Source organism: Olea europaea, unplaced genomic scaffold (genome assembly GCF_002742605.1).
Source record: "Olea europaea var. sylvestris unplaced genomic scaffold, O_europaea_v1 scaffold383, whole genome shotgun sequence".
Taxonomy (NCBI): Eukaryota; Viridiplantae; Streptophyta; class Magnoliopsida; order Lamiales; family Oleaceae; genus Olea; species Olea europaea.
The window spans coordinates 118,869-137,488 of NW_019257731.1; the positions used below are offsets into that span (position 1 = coordinate 118,869).

Genomic DNA, 18,620 nt, shown 5'->3' on the forward strand with positions numbered 1-18,620 from the left:
TTTCTGTTGAAAGCTTTATAATGGTCATGTCTCTCACAACAATTTTATTTCTGCAAACATCTTCATCGTCTAACAAGTTTTACAAAGACCATATTATTATTGTATACATAGAAGAGTTTACGCAAGATACATAAACTTGCGTGTATAAACCTAATTAGTATGCTAAATTTGAAAGCTTGAATTGTTTTTATCTACATAACTTTTATGTGCTTCAACTTTGCAAGAATGAAAAAATGAATTGAAGAAGGTAAATAGTAATAGGAATAGATTTATAGTGGGATAAAATATATAAAAATGATGTAGATATATTATTTAGGACTTTGTTACATGTATCGAAGAAATATACATAGAGCATTACAAGAACACATGTGACAAGCATTGATTGAACATTGGACAAAAAACAGTTTTGTGCAGCCAATTATACACAACCACGTGCTATAACTCGTTTTGTCAATTGAATTTGCACAAAGAGTTTTATTAGGCCATTTCAAGTGTCGTACCAAACCAAAATTCATCTTCAACCATTATATCAAAAGTTACACAAAATGAACAATGTTTTATTATTTTATTCATTTTTTCAATTTTTGACAATGTATTTATTTAAAAAAGTTACTGATTGATTTATTATTTTATAATTATATAAATTACTAAATCATAACTTTGTTAAATTAACAAATATATTAAATTATTATTAATTACTAAATTATTCACAAGTTTTATATATTATGTTAAATTGAAGAAAATAATTGATTATATTATTAATTTATTATAAATAATTATGTTAAATCTGCAAAAATAATTATAAAATTAAAAAATCCTTAATTATACTATTAAACAAATTTTAATAATATAATTAATAGTGTAATTTATTATTATTATTATTATAGAATGAAAATGACACAAATATCTTTAACCATTATCTTTGAAAAATGAAAAAAAGAAGATAAAAATGAACATTGTATCATTTGGTGCAAAAAATGGTGCAATGAACAGTATTGCACCAAATATGGTGCAACGCTATTCATGTTGCACAATTTTGGTGCAATAGGGATTGTCTTATATTGTTTAAATGAATGAATTTACCTTTTTTCTTTTTTTTTTTTAAAGATAAATTTAGAATGAAATAAATATAAAGAAATGGTATATGAAAATAGCTACTCGCTAATGTTTCAAAACACTATTTCCAAATTTCCATTACAACTTAACTATGACCATAGGAAAATAGAGTTTGGGACATAATTGAGACAACAATGCCTCAAATTATATTGTTATCATATAATCAGATACTACGGAATAGGCGGGCATTCTGCGACATGGCTGGTTCGAGAAAGCCAAGGCTCTCTCTAGCCCTCATCTTCATCTTCATCTTCATCTTCATCTTTTTCATATTCCCACTTTTTCCCCTCTTGCTCCCGCTCTGGTCCCACTGCTTCCTTCAACTGGGCCCCACATTCCTCCTTTCAACAATAGGAAGAAGAATTTCAATTCTCGCATGCGTTAAGAGGTGCATTTTCCCATCTTTATCATACCCTCTATTGTGCTGCAACTATATATTTAGGGTGTTTATATGTTTGTTTGTACTTGGTATAGTTGTATCTTTGTGTACGTGTTTCTTGAGCGTGTGATTTTATCTGGTGTGTCATGCAAAGAGAATACAAATATGAAATATGCCTGCCTTTTTCTTTCCTTTTTGAAAAACTTTTTGTCCACCTCCTTCATAATGAAAACCCAATATTTCTCTGTCCACAATGATGTTAATGAAGCAAATTGCCCATTGATTGCGCTATGAATCTTGCCTTTACATGTCACTCCCAAAAGTGTGATTTTTTTCCCTCTCTATTCGTGTTCCTAGACATACAGGAGCATATAGGGATTTAATTTTAAGGTAATATTTTGTTGGAGAAATTGGGAAATGGGAGAGTTTTCGAATGATTAGGGGTTGAATTAGAGGAGCCAAGCATGGGTAACTGCAATCACTGGATAACTGTATCATCAACTCTCTTTTGCTTTACTTTTTGCTTAGAAAGGGTTGGAGATTCTGACCTCTCACATTTTTGTCTCTGATGAGATTAAGGCGTAGAAAATGTATCCCTTCTTGTTCCTCTAATAGAAGAGTAAGCTGCTGATTATTTTTCTCTAACCTTCACTCTTTCATTTTATAGCACAAAAACAAAGGGACTAACTTCTCTTTTGAAATACACTATGGTTTTTCTATTAGTATTCAGCTTCCTCAGGAGTAATTTCATCGTCTTATACATTTATTTTTAAAATTTAAATAAGAAGTCAAAGAATTCATAGGGCGTCAAATTGAGTCTTGAATCATACAGGGCGGAATTTCGATTGTATACAAGCAAATAAATCTTCCTGTAGAATCAGGTGATTATTCATTCACCTAAAGTGCTGCGCCAGACAATGCAATCACAGAGTCTTGATACTAGATTTGTCCTTTGACATCCTGTGCTGCAATAGAAGTCTAGAGATTTTCTTGAAAAATGAATATTTTACTTTGAAGCTATAAATTATTATACTAAATTCTATTTATTTTCGTCGCCTGAGAATCTAGATTGTTATGTAATTAACATCAAACTATACTAGTTTTGGCTAAAAGTATCAGTCTCCAATATTTTCCGTGTTTCAGTTTCTTTCTTGAAACAAAAATTTATTTTCTTAGTTTTGGTAATGTATAGTGCTAGTTCTGGTTATTTCCAGCACTCGAATATCAATTTTTTAAAGTAAAAACTATAAAGAATAAATGTCTATGGCTAATTGGCGTCCAGTAATTTCATTTTAATGTACTAGATATTTCTAACTTCATCAATTTTCTTTGGGGATTTTGCTATTGGATCCATTTACCGATGTCCCCTATGATTGAACTTTTTGTATGAAAATCAATGCTTTTCAGTTTCTCTCATATCCTTCTTCTATGCTCATCTTGGCTCATCTATCTATATGTCTCATATAATTTGTCCTACTGAGATGGAAGAAAGAAATAATTCTTTAATGTTTAGCACCACATATTTAATTAAGTGCAGTTAATGTAATTTGGCATCTTTTCATCTCTTTCATTCTTATGGATATTCACATATCCAGGTTGATGAAGATGAGCTTTACTGGGACGGAAAAAAGCACGATGAAGATTCGGCTTGGTCGCTTAATTCTACTCACGTAATATCACAGTTAGCTCAGTGCTTTAGTGAGTAAAAATTATTAATACTGCTTTACGACATTGCTTACATAAGGTTTATTTATTTATTTATTTTTTCTCTTCCTCCACTGGTGTTCTCGCACTTAACACTTCCACTGCCTTTGAGTTTAATTGTGGAGTTCTAAAGAGAGTTTTTCTTTGCTTAGAATGACCTTTTTTCCTTGTTCTTATTGTTGCCTTGCTCTCTGTATTTTTATGCTTGGTGCAGACTGTTTATCGTAAAGTATGTATCTATCCTAAGTGATTGACTCTTGAGAAACAGGCAAAAGCATATTGAAACCTTGTATGATTTCCATGCTACCTTTCTCATGTTAAAAGTGTCAAAGCTTGAACTCGAAGCCAATTGGTTATATAACTGAGAGGAATACAGGATTTAGGTGCTATTGTTGTAGGCTCTGAAAATTAAAAAGTTACGATAATTTTGCTCCTTAATTCATTCATGAAGCCCCTGCCACACTCAAATGCAAAATAATACATACTAAAACCTGAGTCAACTTTTCTGAGAAAAATTGATGTACTCAGGGTAAGAAAGAAATGATAAGCAATTGGTTGATACCTCTGTGCTTGAGCAACATCATTATTAAATCCACAACTAAATTTAACTGCCTACTCTGCCAAATTTCTGTAGATGGAGAGGCAGGCTCGTGCTATCACATAATGGAGCCTTTTAAATGTTGATGGAGGATGATTTCTTATGTGTCTTATATTTAGCCCTTGTTTGACAACCATTATTTGGGAAAAACAAAGTTTTGAATAGTAATTTTTAGTAGAATTTGTGGTTAAAAAAGTAGGGAAAATTTTTTAGTTCACGTGCAAAATATTTTATTGGGTGAAAGTGCCATTAAAAATGAGCGTGCAAAAACAAGAGTTTTCAAATAATGATTTTCAAGAAGGAGTTTAACGATGCCTATGTTTTCTAAATCTCCATTTAGCTGAATACTAGATTATGAAATTCTAAATATTTACCAAATTTATAATGCTCCTTGTATTTAACTGATAACACGGAATTTGTTGGGGTTGACTGGTGTTTTTTTGGTTGGTAATGCAATCTGCTTTAGACAATCATAAGAAGGGTTTGGCTCAATTTGAGTTCAGTTAGTTTTTCTTTCTTTTTTTTTATGTGTTTTTTTATTTGCAGCCGGATGTGGGGGTATGTTTGGTAAGTTCAGTTAGTCCTTTTAATCAGTATCCACTGTCTAACCAACAAAAAATTATTGTTTCACTAATCAGATTTTGTTGGTTATAGCTAATGCTATGGTTGGACCACGAACATGGATAGGAGGAATGTTTAGCCGCTCAGGCAATAAACGATATGGAAGCGGAAAATTTCTTGACTACACTTTAAGTCCTACTCAGGTACTTGGGAAATTTGATTGATTAATGAGACTTCTTGCATTTCAGCGTGTATCTAAATTGTAAATGGATTATTGCATTAAAGAGACATTGGGTTATATACTTTTGTCTGTTGGTCTGCCTAATCTTAAATGCATTGTAATATAGATATAGATGGTGGGATTTTTTATTTTTATTTAATTTTTTTAAATTTTTTTGAAGTAGCTTTTGTTAACCCCTTTCAGGGAAAGTATTTCTTGGGTAATACGTGTATAAAAATGAATATTGTGGAATCTGCTGCAGTATGGGATTTCTAATCTTCTTTGACTTCTAGTACTTCTTGACCTAAGTTGCAGATTTTGAAATGATAGCAGGAACAAAGACTTCAAACGCTTAAAGAACGATTAGGAGTGCCTTTTGACGAGACTCGCCTTGATCATCAAGTATATTCTCCATACTTGTTCTGTTTCCCATGATCTCGTTAATTTAAATAAAAAGGAAATAAAAGGCTATCACTTCAGTTCCACGACTATAACTACATGTGATGAGGATCCCACAAGTCCGAGACCATGTTCTGATTAATAAAACACATCTATTTGCCTCTGACAGAACTAGCCACTACTTACCTATGTAATAATTCCATTAGCAATTAATTTCTCATATGGAGATGTATTCATTTAAAATATCAACACTTACTCTACTGCCAGGAAGCTCTCCGAACCTTGTGGGATGCTGCCTTCCCGGATGTTAAGCTTAAAGGTCTAATCTCTGAGCAGTGGAAGGATATGGGGTGGCAAGGAGCTAATCCATCAACTGACTTCAGGTGCACTTCCGCATTTTTAATTCTAGTTTTTCATCCCTTGTCAGTATGAGCGTTAAGATTTTAGGGTTTGTATACATGTGAGCCGAGAAATTTGGGTTGAGCCAGATCATTTTGTTTGGGAGTTGATTGTAAAGTTAGTGCAACTGCACTATTTAGGCAGAAACTTTCAATCATACAGTCCTCCTTTGAATTCTCAATTTATATTAGTGTATGTTTCAAATATTATGCAGTTCACATTCAAATAAAAACAATCTACTAAACCAATACATAATTATTTTCTAATACTGAAAAACAAAATGATCTACCACATATAGTGCATATGCTATATGTGGATGTACTGTGTGCTCCTCTTCTCTTTCTTTCTTTCTAATACTGCATCAAATGTAGCTATATTATTTGTTGAAATTTTTTAATTATTGTCTCATTGTGCTTACTCATTGGCCTTAGGGGTTGTGGCTTCATTTCGCTTGAGAACTTGCTTTTTTTTGCCAAATCTTATCGGGTATGGTTGATCCGCTGCTGCTTCCAAGATCAAGGATAGTTTTGTATGATGTTAAAATATCTTCAGTTCTGTGTACTTTGAGCTCCAAGAAGGATTGATTTTTGCTGATATTTTAGAATTTGAATTGAAGGTTCTTTTTCAGCGATTACTTTCTAAGCAAGGTGGAAAACGTGCAGCCTGGGAGTACCCATTTGCTGTTGCTGGCATTAATGTTACATTTATGCTGATTCATATGCTGGATTTATGCTCAGGTACATCAATGGTTAAATGTGGTAGAACTTTTTGATTCCATCTTTTTTTTCTCTTTTGTAAGTACATCATGACTAGTCCAAAATTTTTCTCACTAATGTAATCTAGTTTTAACTGTCAGTTTCATAAGATTGGTTATGCTGTATATTTTCTGTATATCAACTGGTCTTGATTGATAAGAGCAAGGCATTATCTTAATAAAATTAATATCGAAATGGTTAGAGTTTCTTTGTTTCCCACATCAAGTGTTAGTTCATATTACATACAAGTTCCTAAAGGTTATGGCTGTTACACAGTATAAAAACTTGTGTAATTTGAATTCTGACTCACAATTGAAATAATCTGAAAATCTAAAGTCAAGTAGGTGTGCACGCACCTGAAAAATTGCTATTCTTAATTCAGCTGTCTCTAATGTGTGTACTCATGATTAGCCGATCAGGTCAAGTCCTTGCTCCATATATTTTTTTTTTTTTTTTTTTTTTTAAATGCAACCATGAATTTTTCTTAGTTAAAATTAAACGCACATCCAATCTCTTCCAGTTTTGTATCTTATCGTATAATATTTTCTCATTAGCTATAATTGGATCGTGGACCACTTCATCTTGCAATGTCACTACAACTGATACCTTCAGCAGCAAAATTTTCCATAGTTGATGGCCGGATTTTTGTTGTTGAAAGTCATTCATGGACCAAAAATTTCAGTTGAAAAATCAGTCACAAAAAACCGGGTCGGTAAAACTTTTGTGCCAGAAAAAATGATGGTTATCTTTAAACCTTAAGAAACTCAATATTTTAGTGCGCACTAAAATTTAATTCTAGTTCTGCACCTGGTCTGGGGCCTAATCATAGTTTGCAGTTACCCCGTTAACCATGGATCAACCTAACATTGAGCACTTCGTGTGAAATTTTTTCTGTTAAAGGGGTATATAGTGTGCATTGATACATGCCGAAGGGGTATGCAGTTTGCGTTGATACATTTAGCTTGTTTTCTGATTGTTGGTTCTGTTGCTATTGCTCTTGAATGTAGGAATATGGGTTTAATCCCATTACAGTGAGAAGGGTCAGAGCTACATCATTTTTTCTTATCTCTTAGATATCAACAAGGCTATCATTTTGAACCCTTTTTTCAACATTATCCATATGGAATGGAAACTAAGAGCTAAAACAGTGATCCTATAGTTCTCTCTCTCTCAGTTTATTATTATTATTTTTTTGCAGCAAAACCTAAATGTCTTCCAGGCCTTAATTTTGTTAAAATATTAGAGGGTAAGTGCTTAGTTTATTACGGTTATTTCCTTTCTTTTCTCTGAACGTACTTGTCCTGTTACTGAAAGAGAACTCGTACAACTGCAGAAGATGAACAGGCATTTGATGTCTTATACTGTATAGCATTTGCAATGTTGGATGCTCAGTGGCTTGCCATGCATGCGTCATATATGGAGTTCAATGTACTTTCTTTCACTCCCTCTGTCCGTGCGTGGGTGTGTGATGTGCCTGTCTCTCTTTCCCTCTCGCACACTGACACATGTAGATTATGACAATCAGAAAGTTGTGATGATGAATTGCTTGCTGAAAGATTCACCAGCACGTGATATAATTTTTACGTCAAGGAAATTAAATATAAATCTTCGTGGTGATGTTTTTATCAAATTGCTTTCCCACAGTTTGCAAACAACCAAATGGTACACATTTACACTCCTGATAGAAAATCTATGTTTGATTGCCAATCACCATGAATTTTAGCTAAGAAGTTTACTCTCATTTCAATTCAACTATTAATTGTTTTACTCATAGGTCTGAAATTTGGACTTACCTTTAAGGAAATTTGTTACCGAATGTGAATCAGCTACTTTGATGTGTATGAGATGATAATAATCTGCATTTTTTTTCTTCTCAAATTCTTCTCATTTGCTTAGGAGGTTTTACAAGTAACAAGGACACAACTAGAGCGAGAGCTGTCTTTAGAAGATGTTCACAGAATGCAGGATCTCCCAGCTTACAACCTGTTGTATCAGTAGTTTTGGTTAGTCCAAAATTAGAAGCAGTAGAATTATCCTATGTAAATTTTGTGTACCGGCCCAGTTTTGCAATTATTTTGTAATCAGGAGTATGTTATCTTGAGACCAATTTAACTGACTGGATGTAGTGTTTTTCCTTCTTTATATCCATTCCGAATCAGCTCTGATAAGTGTATGGTCTGTCCACGTGTTTTTACTTTAGAAATTATCTTGCAATGACAAAATTTTCCTTGTGGCTCGACTGAACAGTAAACTGCTATATTTCTTCTTTGGAATCCTGTATGAATCTTGTTCAATACTAGTATGCAGTATTTGTTGTAAGCTTAACGACTCAAAGGCCTAGTTAAGAAGTTAAGGAAAGTGAAGGTGTGGAATGCGAATTTGTGGTGGCATTGGCCTCAGTTTTGATATGCTTGGCGGCTACAGTCAATGTGCCATGGTTTTTAACTGCAGTGGCTGCAGCGGCCTCAGTGCCTTTTGTGTCGCCGTAGGTGCGATGATTTCACGGGCGAGGTCTCTAGGGAATGTTGATTATTGAATTCATTCGTCTGTCTGTAAAAAACGACAAACAATTTATTATGAATCAATGGGGGCAGAGGGATGAGAATTTCATAATGATCAAGGATTTGGATAGTATTAGGGCACTCGTCGACAGGTTTTTAGATTGAGATTGAGGCATTGTTGGTGAATGCGAAAGCCCAGATGAGGTGGTGATGCATGCCATCGGCTAATTTATAAATGTGTTGTTTCGTGACTATACTTCACTTTTTTAATGATATGTTTGGTATGTCAATATTTTATAGATTAAATAGTATAATAAAATTGTTTAATTTCGTGGTATACCATGAAATTCAAAATCATCTCTACTAACTAAACCACTCAAATCGAATAGATTAAAATGGTATAGCAAGTCTTCTCCACTTGATATTAAAGGTCTATGGGACGGATACAGGATAGTACACACAATTAAAGAGCAGGCTAGCAGTAGCTCACCAATTTCCTGATCTTCGAATTTGACTTTGACTCTGAATACCTCCACTTCTAAAATTTTTTCTGGTTGACCAATTCAGCACTTGTGATGTGTGAATTAACCAGTAATTCTCCTAATCGAAGTTTTAGAATTTTCTGTTATATGATCATTTTATGACAATATATATCTTAGACATTCTTTATCTTTTTCATCTTTTTCTTTACGAGGACATATTATATATATTAGCATCGATTAGATATGTGTCTCAAAAAGTGGTAGGCCGTATGGGACACTAAAGTTCAAAAAAAGAAAGGTTAGCGATTTTTTTGACAAGTGAAAGATATCTATGATATTATCAGAAAATTCAAGAAGCGTCTCTATACAAAAGTAAATCTACATGAATAGAACTTATTTTTTAGCATAAGATACCTGGCATAAAAATGTGATGAACATAACAATTGTAATTACAACCCAAATTAGAAATTGAAACGTTATATTCTACAATTAATTTTCAAAATGAACGAATGAGTCCCACTCAAAATTATGCGAAACCCAACCTAACACGATCATTTTTCCGACATGAAATTGTGCTTTAAATGGCTGCACGGCCCCACATCTCGAAGTGTCAACTATCAACTGAACTGGTAAACCTTCCTGTAAGTTTCGAACCACAAGATTTTCAAAACAATTAAGGACCATACCACCCTATCCCAACCCCACAGCTCCAACAAAGACAAAATTTTTCTATATATACGTCACACATACATAGAGTCAGACAGGCAGGATTCACCCAATTCACAGCTAGCTCAGATCATTAGATCCCCCTGTACCCAAAGACTTATGCTCTACATCCTTGACAAGACAAACAAATATCATTTCAGCTTCAAAACAAAAACCTTTGTGCATATAAATTATAATGGCTCGATTCCATTTGGTTTTTTTGTTACTACTTGCTACTATCTTTATAATCCATGCTATGGATGCTTCTCTATCTGCAAATGCAGAAGAACAAAATCCACAAAAACTGAAGCTGGGGGGTCGAACCTTGTTTGAGAAGCAGCAGAAACACATAGCAGATCCACCAGAGATTAATGAGAGAGAAAGCAGTGAAGCAGAGGCTCCAGTGAAACATCATTCTTCTTCTGATAAGTCAGTGGCTGGTGGAGGTGTCATCATTGGTGGGCTTGTTACTGCTATTTTTGCAGCTGTTTATTGCTATATTAGGGTCACTAGAAGAAGAACAACAACAACAAATGATCAAATCACTGTTTGAGACTTTCATTTCTTCATTTTTGTTTCTAAGTAAACAGAGAAAGATGCCAGTAATATATTAGGACTATATATTGTATTGGTTTTTAGTTTTTAGGCAGCTGATATCTTCAGATAAATTGTTAAAATATCTTAGAAATTCAAATATAGAGATTAGAGTGCATAAAAATTTGTTGGATTAAGTCCATTAGAGATGCTTTATTTTTCACAATTTCTTTTATTTGCACAAATAATATATTTGTGAGCTAAACAAATTAATGTTAATGAAATTTAATTAATTATGACATGATTTTAATTAAATCGTTTTTTATTTTTATTTATTTATTATTATTATTTTCAATACAACCAACATGACTTGTTATTGTGAAAACGAACTAAAATAAGACTTAAAAATATGAAATTACAATAAATTCCTAAACAACAATTTTTTTTTTCTTTTTTTTTTTCTTTTTTTGAAGTCAAGTTTAAGATAACATAAATTAGTGTTCCAAAAGACCTATCTAGAGCTCAGGCTCAGAGAAAAATGCTCCTCCCTCGCACCTAGGTAGAAAAATAATTAGTCTAACTCTACTTTGACCGCATAAGGGTGCTTTGCCAAAAAGACGCATGTCTGTTTTTTGGAACAAAAATGCTGTTTGTACAACATATTTTTTACAGTAATTTTCGCACCTCCTCACATAGGTGGGGTTCAGAATTATTTTAATCGTGGACTCCATCCACTTGCATGTATGTGTTGTAAAAAAATGTGTGAAAATTGATGTACTTGTAGAATGATTGTTTTTAAAAAGTGAAATTTTCTTATTTTAAAGTTCAATTCAACAAAATAACCAATCATTGGTAAGAGTTTTAAAATTCAAATAAGTTCAAACGCAGACACACCCTAGCCCAAATTCAGCCCCCGTTTGGTGCACATTAATTGGGAAAATAATACATTTTTTCCATCAAATCAGCCTACAATTTTTGACTTCAAAACTCTAAGATAGGACCCCTGATGTGATGTTTAAAATGCATTTTTGTTGGAAAAATGTGGAACAAATGGACTCTCAGTCTATAAACATAAATTTCTCTGCCCATGAACAAAGTATTATTAATTTGGAGTAATTATGATTTAGAATTATATTTTTGTTGGGAACTTAAGTATGAATGAAATATCTATAAATGCCTCTCGGGACACAACTTAACTGGTGGATCAATCAACATTGTCTTGCTTCTAGCGATAGGGTGGAGAGTTCGATTCTTGGTAGGAACCTGCGGCCAAATATTTGGTATGGAGCAATCACTGTGAAGGAGGGTCTCTTGTGCGCAGAAGTGTACAGGCAATAGGGGGAACCTGTGATTCAGTTGAGGCATAACTCGCGATTTACCTCCTCCAAGATTCTAGGGGCAAGGGTCTTAGGGGTCCAGGATTTAGTTTGGTGTAAGTTGGGATACTTGGATATTCAAAAAATGAAATATATATAAATTTTGAAGATATGCATTATTTTATATATTCCTATACAATAATTAAAATAATATTAAAATAACCGCTGACTAAAAAAGTAGACAAGATTTTAAGTGCATCGAATGAATGATCGGTAATAAAACCAAAAGTCAATTAAACCGCTGATGCAGTAACGTACAATTAATTCAATTTTTAGAGTATACACATTAATTTATAGGAATTTATTGCTATAAATAGTACATAGTTACATTAGATACCAGCTGGATCAAACTTCTCAATTGACGGAGACTACTTTCAAATATGAAGTACAACCAAACCCCATTCAATAATGCATAGAGAAGGATAGGGCTAGAGATGTCGATTATGTACTTTTTTGACCTTTTGGCGGGCTCTGCACCCTTACCTCTTTTATCACCGAACGATCATTTAGGAACCCTAGTTGATGATTTAGGTGTTTTTGCCTGAGCTGTGCCATATGAAAGTCTCATATACAGTTCTGAGAAGGAGATTTTCACATATCTCAATAAAGTCTATGATTGGTTCGAAGAACGTCTTGAGATTCAGGCAATAGCAAATGATATAACTAGTAAATATTTTCCTCCCCATGTGAATAAGTAAGCGGAGGGCAAATAATTCTAGAAGGGATTATTCGTCTTCCTAGTCTTCGACACTAGAAAGGGGCCTAGGTAGTATGGATATCATCATGGAAGAAGTTGATCGTTGAAATGATAACTGATAATACCATAGAACTACAAGACATCAATTTGTCTTTTAAATTGTAATTCGTAAAAGAATCACTGATATGTTTATAGTGGATATTTGAAAGAAATAGATTAAGAACTAGATTAATTAGTAGATTGTGTCTCACGCATATACCTTTAATAATTCATATTCATAAAACAAATAAGTAAAAGAAAAATGAAAAGAAAAACATGTTGATTATATCCAATTTTGGGGCACCTTGGAACCGTACTTGAGAGTTTCCTAACTCACATGGCTCAACAATCATTTGGTGTCCCCCTTTAATCTACCATATTTAGCGAATGAGATTTCTACTGGATCTATCCCATTTTGGGGGTGGATTAGATTAATATCAATAAATCATTTATCAGTCATTCATTGAAAGTCTGTCTCTATTAATCGAAAGTAGAATTCATCATGTGTTTTTTCCTTTCCATTTACTCGGATTTCTTCCGTTCATCGACTTTGTTCGGATCCTCCTTTTCTTCCAAAAAAGCAAAAAAAAAAAAAAAAAAAAAAAAAAAGAAAAGGGAAGGAGAAGGATCTTTTAAAACAAGCGTATTTGAATGAACGAAAGAAGCACTTTAAGGAAGATTTTGAGACAAAAGAATTCATTTTCTATCAAAATATCCAATATTTTGAAAAAATTGTTATTAAACTTAACATCACAATCCTCCATAAGCCCTCATTTCTAGGTTAATAAGTTACATAATCACGTTGTGGGTATGTAATCTTTGAAATGAGGATGAATAAGGTTTTGAGTATGCTCTATGCCATGCGTTTTATGTAACGTGATTTTACGGCAAGTGTACGATTTCAAATTTTGTAGTATATTGATGAAATAAAAAGTGTCGAACCCATAGGAATTGGTATTTGAATCCTACTGAGTACTATAACGATTTTGGCTTTTCGCTTTATTTAGACAATCAAATGTTGAATGGATGATTTTATATTAAACTAAAATATCTGGATTAAAGAGTGCAAGTAAAGTGAATCAATTTCTAAAAACTTGATCAAATGTATGAATGCCTAGGGAATGTTTCACCATATTCTCGACAATGTTTTTTAAACCTCTATAGCTATTTCCATCAATTATTTTCCGGATTTATAGGCAAGAATCCTAAATTAATTCTATCCCCTCTCTCGTGCACCAAATAAAATTTATCTTTATATTTTAATCCCAATATCTCTATTCCGAATTAAACATATATAAGTTATCAAGCATCTGATTCTTGAAATGAATTAGCCTCAAAGATTCGTATTTTCTCTCAAAACCTACGAATTCTAGGTTATGTCATTCTTAGATCATTCCCTCTCTCGAGCACCAAACTTAAAGCATTGAATCATTTAATTGTTGATTAGGCAATTGAAAGTATTAAGCAAGAACAACATAAATAAATTTCAGAAAAATCAAAGGGAATAATTGTATTGAAATCAAAACATGTCTCAAATAGGTTAAGTCAAGCCCTAGATCTCAAAGTTTAGTTCACAATTGAATTGATTGACATGATGAAATACACAATAAAGAACATGGAGAAGAAGTAGGGAATAAGAGAAAAAACTAGTTGTATTGCGTGAATTCTTCCCCCAATTGTCATCAATCTTCTTGCAATTATTCTTGTTGATCTTTGCCTTTTAGATTTTCTCTCCTTTCAAGCTTCTTTTTGCCATCTATAAGAAGAAGAAGAAAGCGTTCTGTTCATCTTCCTAGGTTTTTTAGCATGATGGATTTTCTTTCCATAAGAGTTTGTGTCAAAAAAGGAATTTGCCCGATTTTTCTCCCAAAAATGCCCGCGCGCACGCTGCCTAGTACTTCTATGTTCTGTATATGAAGTTCAACTCCGTGCGCCCGCCCGCCCGCCAATATGAAATTTTTTCATGTGTTGCACTTTGATCCCTATAGTTCATTCTTCGTTCCTTTTGGTTCATATTGACATCTTCTCGATCATTCATCTTCCAATACTATTTAATTGCCTCTAGCTCTTCTTAAATCATCAACATTAGGTCCGAATCAACTCTTGGTACTTTACAATTTAGTCTCCAAACTTTTGATTAAGCCCAAGTTAGCAAATTTCCTGCTCTTCTGTCCAATTTCATTGTTTTGCCTCGAGTTACGCCTAACAAATGAAATATGTACGAAGTTAAGCATCAATTCATCCTAAATAACAAAAATTGCTTTAGTTTAATGAATGAAATAAGTGTATCAAATACACTTATCACTCTAACATATGAATTATCGTCGATTTTTAAACATGATTTATTTTCATATATTTAAAGTTACGCCATGTTTAGGAAAATATATTTATTATAAATGGGGCTAACAAAGTGGATAAATTTGAAAGAAAATTGAACTTCACTTATCTGATTGAGATAAATTAAAAGTGAGTAATCCAACTTGGATTTCATTGAAAGTTCAGTTACCAAAAATGAAATTAACCCAACAATATTAGATTTTTTTCTCATCTGTCTACTCTTAAAACTAGGCCCCTTAACTAAGTCCCTTAGTCCAAGTTTACTCGAAATGTGAATTTCTCTATGTCTAATTGTTGACTTTTTATTTTTATTTATATAATGTAAGATGGGAGTTTTGTATGTATATATAGATAGATATAGATAGATAGATAGATGTTTAGTTATAAGTATATATTTGTTAATATTTTCACACGTCTCTATCTTTGAGTTTCTCTCTCTTTCACTTAAATTAACTATCTCTAAAAAACTTCCACATACCCACTTGTCATTCCATTTCCCTACTTATACAACTAATAAGAAAGATTCCGTCAATTCCCTTATTTATCTCACATCACTTTATGGTTTCTTTCATTTTAACATTTCATAACTTGCTTTCTCATAATTTGTTACTCATTTTCTTTCCATATTTTTGGTGTATCAAAACAAGAAGAATTGTTGAGTAACATTTATAGTACATATTCTATCTTAGCATTTTTCCTTTGGTTGAAATGCATTTGACAGTTATGAGGTAGGATAATGACGTACAAGTAGTTTTGTCCCATTTAATTTTTGTTATGTCATATTGATAAATATTTTGCTAATGATATGATTCGTATGATATATACGGCTATCCGGTATGAAATGATATGTTATAATATGAGCTTTTATTGGTTATAAAGATATAATATGATTATTTTGATTTATGAATGATAAATATTATTCGGTATTGTACTAATATTCGTATTCTATTTAGTATTCCTTATGCTTACCCACTTTTAACTACTTCACAAGTTAATACAAGTCTTGTTGGAGCTTGGCGGTTCGATGGTGTGGTTGTGCCTCATTTCATGGGACTAAAATTTAAAATTTAAGCAAGTAAATTGTTTCTTTTAATTTGTTTGCAATATGCGCGCCTTTAAGTTTAATTAAATTGTTGGACATTTTCTGTAAATTGTAGTTTTTATTTTATTATGATATAATTTGTTTTTCTGCTCCTTCAAATTTTAAGTTGTACCTTGTGATTTTCAACTATATCTATATTATTTGGTGTAAATTCTATTTTCTTACTTTTTTGTCAATTTCAAGACTTGAATTCATGAATGAAGAGTGGTTGCCATTTAGTGCACCTTTATAAATTCATGTCATGGCCACTATCTTAAATTTGTTTAGTTTATATGTGAGGATTGATATATGATATTGTATAATTTCTTAAAGACCATGAATATATGTTTAAAAATTTGTTGAATCCATTGTTGTTCCTCAATTATATAAAAAGAATAAATGGAACATATATTAAATGTTGTACTCTTTGGCTTAACACTAATTTATTTCGAAAAATTAAATGGCAATATATATTCTTTCTTAGTTTTGAATGTCAAGAGATATAATTTAATGGAAGCTTATGGTAACGAATCATATTTACTTTGTTATAAGTATATGTTCGTTGATATTTTCACACGTTTCTACCTTTGAGTTTCTCTCTCTTACACTCAAATTAACTACCTCTAAAAGAACTTCCACATACCCACTTGTCATTCCATTTCCCTACTTACCCAACTAATAAGAAAGATTCCTCCAGTTTTCTTATTTATCTCATATCACTTCACTGTTTGGTTTATTTTAACATTTCATAACTCGTCTTCCCATACTTTATTACTCATTTTCTTTCCATATTTTGTTGTATCAAAACAAGAAGAATTGTCAAGCAGTATTTATAGTACATATTCTATCTTAGCATTTTTCATTTGATTGAAACGCATTCGACGGTTCTAAGGTAGGATAATGACGTACAAGTGGTTTTGTCCTGTTTAATTTTTATTTTGATAATATTTTGCTAATGATATGATATGATATATATAGCTGTTCGGTACAAATGATATGATATGAGCTCTTAGAGGTTCTAAATATATGATATGACGGTATGATTATTTTGATATATTAATGATAAATGTTATTCGGGATTATATTAATATTCGTATCATATAGAATATTCCTCCGTGTCGAAGCGCGGCCATTCGATGATGTGATTGTGCCTCGTTTCATGGGACTACATTTTAAAATTTAAGCACGTAACTTGTTTCTTTTAATTTGTTTGCAATATGCATTGATGTTAAATTAAATTGTTGGACATGGTCGGTAAATTGTAGTTGTCTATTTTAATACGATTGTTGACACACAAAAAGTTCAGCCCAAGGAATAAAGTCCAACTGGAAAATCCCCAAAATCAAATAGCCCAAAGAACGAATCAGTTAGGCAATGCAAGATAAAGGCCCAAATAAGAAAGCCCATGAACGTGGAAATACCATCGCCCAAGGTTACAAGTCGCCCAAGATTTGAGATAATGAATTGCCATGCAGTCGCCCAGAGCTGTGACTCTGCTCTCGTCCAAACATTCGAGTCGCCCAGCAATCTTAGCAAACATAAGAAGTTATGGTTACCCAAAAGTGTGATTTTAAATTAAATTGTTGGACATGGTCGGTAAATTGTAGTTGTCTATTTTAATACGATTGTTGACACACAAAAAGTTCAGCCCAAGGAATAAAGCCCAACTGGAAAATCCCCAAAATCAAATAGCCCAAAGAACGAATCAGTTAGTCAATGCAAGATAAAGGTCCAAATAAGGAAGCCCATGAATGTGGAAATACCATCGCCCAAGGTTACAAGTCGCACAAGATTTGAGATAATGAATTGCCATGCAGTCGCCCAGAGCTGTGACTCTGCTCTCGTCCAAACATTCGAGTCGCCCAGTAATCTTAGCAAACATAAGAAGTTATGGTTACCCAAAAGTGCAGTTAATGAAGTAGTTATTAGGTAGTCCTATCACGTTCCACGATTCAAGGAATTCAATTGAAGACGGTTGAACAACAAAAGTAATGACAGCAATTAGAGAAGGCAGTTCCATGACAAGTTGGCCACTACAAGGAAAGTGGGCAGTTATAGAGCGATCAAGTAGTTTCTTAAGCAGTTGATCACGAAGAAATCACCCAGGGAGTATAAAAGGAAGAAAAGACATAGAGCAAAGGACGCCGAATCAAACACTGTCAAACAGAGAATATGTAACTTTCAATTTCTTAGTTTAGATTTAAACACTTCTTTTACAGTAACTCGTCTGCTTGCGCCCCTTGGAGACATTCTGTTTTTACTTTTCAATTGTAAAGTCATCACCAATAAAAAAAAGCCCAAGGAATTCAATTGAAGACGGTTGAACAACAAAAGTAATGACAGCAATTAGAGAAGGCAGTTCCATGACAAGTTGGCCACTACAAGGAAAGTGGGCAGTTATAGAGTGATCAAGCAGTTTCTTAAGCAGTTGATCACGAAGAAATCACCCAGGGAGTATAAAAGGAAGAAAAGACATAGAGCAAAGGACGCCGAATCAAACACTGTCAAACAGAGAATATGTAACTTTCAATTTCTTAGTTTAGATTTAAACACTTCTTTTACAGTAACTCGTCTGCTTGCGCCCCTTGGAGACATTCTGTTTTTACTTTCCAATTGTAAAGTCATCACCAATAAAAAAAGCCTCTTTTTGGGACTTTGTCTCAAGAGGTTTGTCCCTTACACAATCGTCTGATCCATTTTTAATTATTAGCAACTAACCCGCGCGAAATAATTTGGC

General features: G+C 33.0%; 1 protein-coding gene across 8 annotated transcripts; it reads left to right on the top strand.

The window, feature by feature from the left end:
• Positions 1-1,301: 1,301 nt before the first annotated feature.
• On the top strand, positions 1,302-8,299 carry LOC111386985 (ELMO domain-containing protein A). 8 transcript variants are annotated; one of them, XM_023011492.1, is made up of 10 exons: positions 1,302-1,504; positions 3,091-3,193; positions 4,436-4,561; positions 4,909-4,980; positions 5,245-5,360; positions 5,808-5,862; positions 5,993-6,113; positions 7,330-7,377; positions 7,465-7,559; positions 8,028-8,299. In XM_023011492.1, the coding sequence occupies exons 3-10, from the start codon at positions 4,460-4,462 to the stop codon at positions 8,127-8,129; spliced, it is 711 nt and encodes a 236-aa protein (XP_022867260.1). In that variant the 5' UTR covers positions 1,302-1,504; positions 3,091-3,193; positions 4,436-4,459; the 3' UTR covers positions 8,130-8,299. The 8 variants fall into 8 exon arrangements, with proteins under 8 accessions (XP_022867260.1, XP_022867262.1, XP_022867261.1 ...); XM_023011494.1 differs by having other exon boundaries at positions 4,452-4,561; positions 4,912-4,980; XM_023011493.1 differs by having other exon boundaries at positions 3,091-3,165; positions 4,452-4,561.
• Positions 8,300-18,620: the final 10,321 nt, after the last annotated feature.